This window comes from Lucilia cuprina, chromosome 4 (genome assembly GCF_022045245.1).
Source record: "Lucilia cuprina isolate Lc7/37 chromosome 4, ASM2204524v1, whole genome shotgun sequence".
Lineage (NCBI taxonomy): Eukaryota > Metazoa > Arthropoda > Insecta > Diptera > Calliphoridae > Lucilia > Lucilia cuprina.
This window is the reverse complement of record NC_060952.1, coordinates 2878794-2885906: the sequence shown is the minus strand read 5'-3', so window position 1 is coordinate 2885906 and position 7113 is coordinate 2878794. Positions and strand designations below refer to the sequence as shown.

Genomic DNA, 7113 nt, shown 5'->3' with positions numbered 1-7113 from the left:
TCATAAAATATAAACTAAATCAAAGCTAAATAAAAAACAACAACACACAGTAAGGCAAAGGATATTTAAATACTTAAATATCAAAATGAGTTATTCGATTTAAAAAATTCATACATGCACATGTATTCTTATACATATTAAATTTATGCAAAACACTTTAGAAAAAGAAAAATTAAATAATTTAAAAACATTTTGTAGTTAAATAATGTTTTAAAGAAACGAATTCTCATGTTCTTTTTTTTTGGGCTTCAACTCAAACATGCATGACTGCATGCATACATGATCAGGTGCTTACCAAACATGCCACAATTCTCAAACAAACAGTGATGTTACGAGTATAAGGCACATACTTAAACACCATTAACTAAAACTAAACACACACTTATGCACTTGTTCATTCTACTGTAACAAAAGAAGAGGAAAAAGGAGTGAAAAATGGAGGAAAGATTAAAAAAGTGCATTATAAAGCATCCTGTGGCATCAAGTTTATCTTGTTTTTTTTTGCAGCACTTAGTGGAGTGTGGCAAGTACTTTCTTGATAAAAATGCTGAAATTTTTTTAAAATTCTGAATTAACATCAAAAAGTACTGAAACTTTTTATTTAAAAAAGTGTATTTGATTAAAGTCTACACAACTAACTAACTAGCTAACTAACTAACTAACTAACTAACTAACTAACTAACTAACTAACTAACTAACTAACTTACTAACTAACTAACAAACTAACTAACTAACTAACTAACTAACTAACTAACTAAATAACTAACTAATTAACTAACTAACTAAATAACTAACTAACTAACTAACTAACTAACTAGCTAACTAACTAAATAACTAACGGTAAAGTGTATAATTCAGGATAAAATCAGGGGCAATAAATACCCCACAAACGAATCACTGTAGGACTAAGCGTTGGAAATGAGATGCTGATACGTGATAAATATCTGAAGTTTATTCTTGAAAATTTAAGTAAAACGATGCTCTTTTTTTAAATATTTAATGTTTAGTTTATTAAAAGTTGTTGTAGTTGTTTTTTGTTTATTAAAAAAAAATCGTCATAAATAACGTTTTTAGTTTTTAAAGTTCATTATTGGGGCGGAAAAATACCTGACGTGTACCTTTGGCTTGCAAGAAACGATAATTATTTAGCAATGGCTCTCCACGGCTATCATACAATGAACGCAAACCTTGAATTTGTTGTGTCGAAATGTAAATGGGCTCAGGAAATACAATCCAGGTAACAGCCCGAGAACAAGGTGGTGTAGTCAAAGATCCTTTATATGTGAAAAACTCATCTTTGTCAATATCATCAAATAATTTTTCTAAAATTAGATTATTCACAAGTGTGGAACTATTGTATTGTTGAATGGCACCCAAGGCTTGATCAATTTTACTCAAACCTTCAAAGTTATTTGCAGAGGGCTAAAATGAAAATATTTATTACTAAATTGTACGAATATTAATAGTATACTGAAATACCTCGACATTGTAAAAAACTCCCAATACAGCCAAACCATCTCTATGATTTACTGCCTCTGTAACTGTAGGATACTTCATGTTACGATGAACAATATGCATTTCCATAGAGTAACGCAGATATCCAACCACATGTTCGGAGCCATGATTATCCCCTGATCCCCAGTGAAAGTGTAGGGATTCTGCCACATAAATGTCATTGTGCAAGGGTCCCCCTGATATGGTTGCTACATTGCTCTTAGAAAATTGCAAATCGGCGGAATGGCCGTTATTTTTTATTTGAGAGGGTGTTATATAGGGAATATTATAATTGTTGAAGGTAATTGGGTGAATGCCAGAACTTTCGTGAGCCTAAAATAAAGAGGATATTAATAAATATTATTTTTCTTTATAAATGATTAAGGACTTACATCATGATAATTCAATTCAATTGGTGATTGACGATCAAGTGAGCATTCGTCATCAACATCATACCATACAGCTTGATTGGAATGCTCGTAAGCAATTGCTAATGAAAATAAGAGATAATATTTTGAAAAGTCTTTTTAAGTAAAATATTAAAATTTACCTTTAAACAGTCCAATAAGGACTACGAGAAGTAAAACTTTCATTAAAAGTTGCATGGTTTTTGTTTTTAAAAATTAACTTTTCAACACTTTGTATGAATTACACAAAAGTATTGAATGATTTGATTTCGAAATCCATGGTATATATACAAGTTGCATTGCAGAAATTATTTTTGGTGTATCTAGTAACAGTTTTTTAATGCTGATACACATATGTTCAAATGGTTCATATGATTTACCAAATAATTACCTGTTATCACTTGTAATTAAATGTTTAATTTAATAGTCAGTCTAATAAATTAATAAAACCTATAAAATGATAAAATTGATTTAAATTTTGTTTTTGTTCAGTTAAAAAAATAATGCCTGAGTAGTACATTTCATAGTAAGAGAAACGAAAGCGTTTAAGTTTCCATTAAGGGAGTGTATTGATTGATTACTTTTATCACCTAATAAACAAATTAACTTTATAGCTCCCACTGTAGCTGACATGGACACATTAATACTTATCAATGTTTAATAAAGTCAACAGAGTTATAAGTATAACTTGACATATTAGAAATTAGAAACAATTAACATATGTAAATTCTTAAAAATTATTTAAATTTGTAATCATTTTTTAATTAAAAAGTGTTTGATAATATTGCAAATTGGATTTGGCTGTTGATATTGTTTAAACTAAATAAGTTGTTGTAAATGAAGTGTAATTAAAATTTATTAAATTTTATTGAATTTATTTTAATTCGTTGCTGTAATAATACTTAGCCCTCTATTTTTTCCAATCGAAAAAGTTATTATATATTTGCTGCAGATAAACTTTTACTGCATTAAGAAAACAAAGAGAATTATAATTTATGGGACTGTTTTTTTTTCATTTTATTAACTTTATATATCCATTTGTTTTATTAAACAATGAAAATTGTAACCTGAAACTTTCCATTTCATTTAAAAAAGTTTAAGCGTAAATTTGTTAGCCCAGGTTATTGACGTTTTTTTATAGACTAATTTTCTTTGTTAAAATATATTTTATAGTAGTATAGTAATAAAGTCATTTGTGATTTATAAAGACCAAACCAAATTTTGATTAAGTGTTTAAAGTGCAAGTTATTGAAAATATATCATTATGACAAATTAGCGATAATTACATTCCAAAAGGGAAAAAGTTAAAGTAATAACTACAAATATTTAGTTATTTACGTATGAGCTTTTTACATGAGTGGTAATACCAGAAGCTAATAGCATTTATTCACAACAAATCGTACATTTACGTTCGTTCTATGATAGAGAGTGCCATACGTTAATCTGGTCGTCAGTCTTCTCCAGATATCTTCGGAATTCAAATCTTCAACAATTCTAGCAAACATGAAGTTTTCTATTTAAAATCAGCATATATATGAAACAACCTCTAAAAACGTTCATCAAAAATTTAAAGATAATTGGATGAAATTTGGTACACGCACATTTTTGGGCCTAGGTCAACAACAGAACCCTCAAATATGGCCTTTGAGCTCAATATGTGTAATTATGACCTCGATTAAAAAGCAGCACAGTTAAGTTTTAGATAAGTATTGTCAAATTTTGTAAAGATCGGTTCGATTTGACCTTAGTTCCCATACAAAGTCTCCCTTAGAAAATTACCAAAATTCACATATAAGCACTAATATCGCAATGAAATTCAGCACAAATAAATATTATATAAATATAAATCTATTCACAAAATTTTATCGGAATCTGTTTATATTTTTACCTAGCTTTTCAGAAGTTTTTTTCTAATAAGGAGTGAGATCGAAAAATTCTTAACACACGTTTTTTATTACATTTTTCAACCAAAGTATTATTTGATTTTTTTTTTGATCAAGTTACCTTTGAAAAACATGTCAGTTATTATGTGTAATGTTAATTATATTAATTTTTTGTTAATCTGATTAAAATGAGTGACCAGAAAAAAGTGCGTACTGAAATTATTAAATATTTTCAACTAAACCCAACTTGGTCTTACAAAAAGTTGGCCAAGCATACAAAAATCTGCTGTCAAACTGATTCCAATGTTATTAAACAGTACCGGGAGAACTTGTCAGTTGATAGAAAACCTGGTTCAGGTAGAAGGAATGGTCCACATGATGTTTCTAAAGCCAAAAAAATAGAACGCATTTTCAAAAGAGCTCCCAACACATCCGGTAGGAAAGCAGCTCGGTTAGCTCAGTGCTCGGACTATTTGGTACGAAAAGTTAAAGCTAATGCAGGTTTAAAAACATACAAGGCTCAAAAAGTTCCTGACAGGAACGCTGCTAAAAATTTAGAGGCCAAAAACAGAGCACGGAAATTGAAGTCAAGTTTTATAAAAAAATATTCTTGCTGCATAATGGATGACGAAACGTATATTCTGGCAGATTTTTCGCAACTTCCAGGTCAAAAGTTTTATGTTGCTGATGCTCGAGGGAATGTTGAAGAAAAGTTTAGGACCCAAAAGCAGACAAAATTTCCCAGAAAGTTCTTGGTATGGCAAGCAATATGCAGTTGCGGCAAAAGAAGCCAATCATTTGTTACAACGGGCTCTATAAATACCAAAATTTACATCAAGGAATGTTTACAAAAAAGGCTGCTTCCATTCATAAGACTTCATAATGTGTCCACTTATTTTTGGCCTGACTTGGCATCCTGTCACTATGGTAAACAAGCCCTTGAGTGGTACAAGAACAATAATGTGGTATTTGTACCAAAAGAGACAAATCCTCCAAACTGCCCGGAGCTAAGGCCAGTGGAGAGATATTGGGCTTTTGTTAAAAGAGAATTGAAGAGTACAAAAAAGGTGTCCAAAAGTGTGGTAGATTTTAAACGGAGATGGACTACATGTTCGAGCAAAGTGACAGAAAGCACTATAAAAACGTTAATGGAAGGGTTTCCGAAAAGTGTTCAAAATTTCATCACTAGTGATTAGAACTATAAAAATATTTTTTTTTTTGTAGATTGTAATAATAATTTGAATCAAATAAAAAAAAAAATAAAGCTGTAAGTTTAGTGGTTTCTTTTTTATAAACATATATGTATGTTAAGAATTTTTCGATTTCACTCCTTATTTAAAATTAATATTTCATTCTGATTATAATACTTCTAAAATAGTGAATAATAGCACAGGCCGATAAAATTTGAACAGTCGAATCCCTGAGACCAAGTTAGACGTTTCTAAGGATTGTGTAGCGCTGAAACTGATCTCAGATCATACTGTTTACAATGAACCAAAATATAAGATCCACACCTACGTGACTATGTTCCATGACGATTCGACTTAAAATTAAGTGTTTAAGTTTTTGTCAATTTATTGCTTTAGGTAAAGATATTATTTTAAAGCTGGCAGAATGGACTTTTAGAGAATATTACAAGTTCGAAAAACTAATTTGGTTAGAAATCATTAAATTAAATAATAAATAGTTTATTTAAAACTTTGATTTATAAACCTTTGATAAAAGTTTATGAATAAGACTCTAAATATTTAACTAATACAATTAAAGAATTAATTAGCTATAGATTAAATTATTGAAATATATAGTGTTAATTATTTCTTTAATTGGATATAGGGTATCACCATAGACTTGCACTTACCCGACTTAAATTTCCTGTTTATTTTTATAAAATAACATTAAACAATCTTTGTTTAACAATTCTTCATGATCTATTGGCATTTCCCCACAAATGTGATATGATGGCATCATTTGACACATCAGCCTTGTGTCTAAAGCCGGAGGTCCACACTACGCGTCTTCAAATCAAAGCTTTACGCGCTTTTTATACCTACTTCGCGTACTACGCTTCAAATTACATGCTACGTTTTTAAAGCGTAATTGTTTTGTTTTATTTTTAAAAAACTTCGCGTTTTTCTACAACTTTTATTTATTTTTGCATCATTAAACTCATTTTAATTTATTGAAATTGATAAATACGCATTAAATAAAGAATATAAAATGTCAAAATAAGCTGACTTTTTTGTGAGCCGCTTGTGACGCTTATAACAGTAGAGCATTCTACGCGTCAATGTATTCTACGCTTTTGTGTTTCTAACATTCAGCATATAAATACATTGATTTTACTTTTTTGACAGACGCATAGAATGCGAGAAAGCGTGGTGTGGACCTCCAGCTTAACGCTTGCTTATTAAGAAGTGCATATTGTAGTTTGTGTTAAGCTCTTAAAGCAGAGCAGTTCAGTGTCCTGACTATTTGTTTCATTATTTTTCTAATAAGTTCCAATAATTTTCCATTAAATTTTTATTGTTTTGTGTTTATGTTTTTTGGAATTTAAGTAAAATATGTTTATGGCTTTATATCTATCATTCGATTACTGTTATTAAATTATGTACATATGTGCTAATATGTAGGTATTATTGTGTTTTTGAAAACAAGTGCTTTTCACATGTTTCCCCCGATAATATGTAGTAATAAAATTTATTTAATTTGGTGTGATTATTGGACATGCTTATAAGCAATTTGTATATTGTTTATTTTTAAAAATTTCCCAAATTCTTATTGAAAACAAAATAAATAATGTCTTAACCGTATTTAATTATTTAAAATTTATATGTAATTAAAAATATATAAAATATCAATTAAATATGACCACAATTATGATGCATTAGCTGTTATATATAATTTAATGAAAATAATTGGTTTTAAAAGAAAAAAACTTTAAAATAAAACCGCAAATCTGTAATAAAAATCGAAAAAAATGTTTATGTAAATAATTTATTTAAAACTTATTTCTAACAGTTAAAATATGTACATAAAGTTTTAAATGCATAAGTTACTAAATAGTCATTTTATGCGAAATAGAAAAAAAAAACAAATAAAAATTGTATGATAAAGAAATAAATTAAAAAAACGAAATGCAATTGAAGCAAAAATAAAATAGATAAGTTGCTGTAAAATTTAAATTTCAATTATTTACCCACAACTCTGTTTCTAATAGCTAGTCGTTGTTCTGCTTTCGATTGAATAGTAACTGACACAGAGACGCAATTTAGTTTTGCATACAGTACGTGTTGAAATTTACACGAGATATAGAGGAAAAGGCATCCTGA

General features: G+C 28.8%; 1 protein-coding gene across 1 annotated transcript; it reads right to left on the bottom strand.

Moving 5' to 3' along the window:
• Nucleotides 1-1032: 1032 nt before the first annotated feature.
• LOC111690576 (carbonic anhydrase 13-like) lies at nt 1033-2135 on the bottom strand. Its single transcript, XM_023453081.2, has 4 exons — nt 2045-2135; nt 1887-1984; nt 1480-1827; nt 1033-1422 (listed from the first exon to the last, which is right to left on the bottom strand). Exons 1-4 carry the CDS (start codon nt 2097-2099, stop codon nt 1078-1080), a joined length of 846 nt encoding a protein of 281 aa, XP_023308849.2. The 5' UTR covers nt 2100-2135; the 3' UTR covers nt 1033-1077.
• Between the last annotated feature and the right edge of the window lie 4978 nt (nt 2136-7113).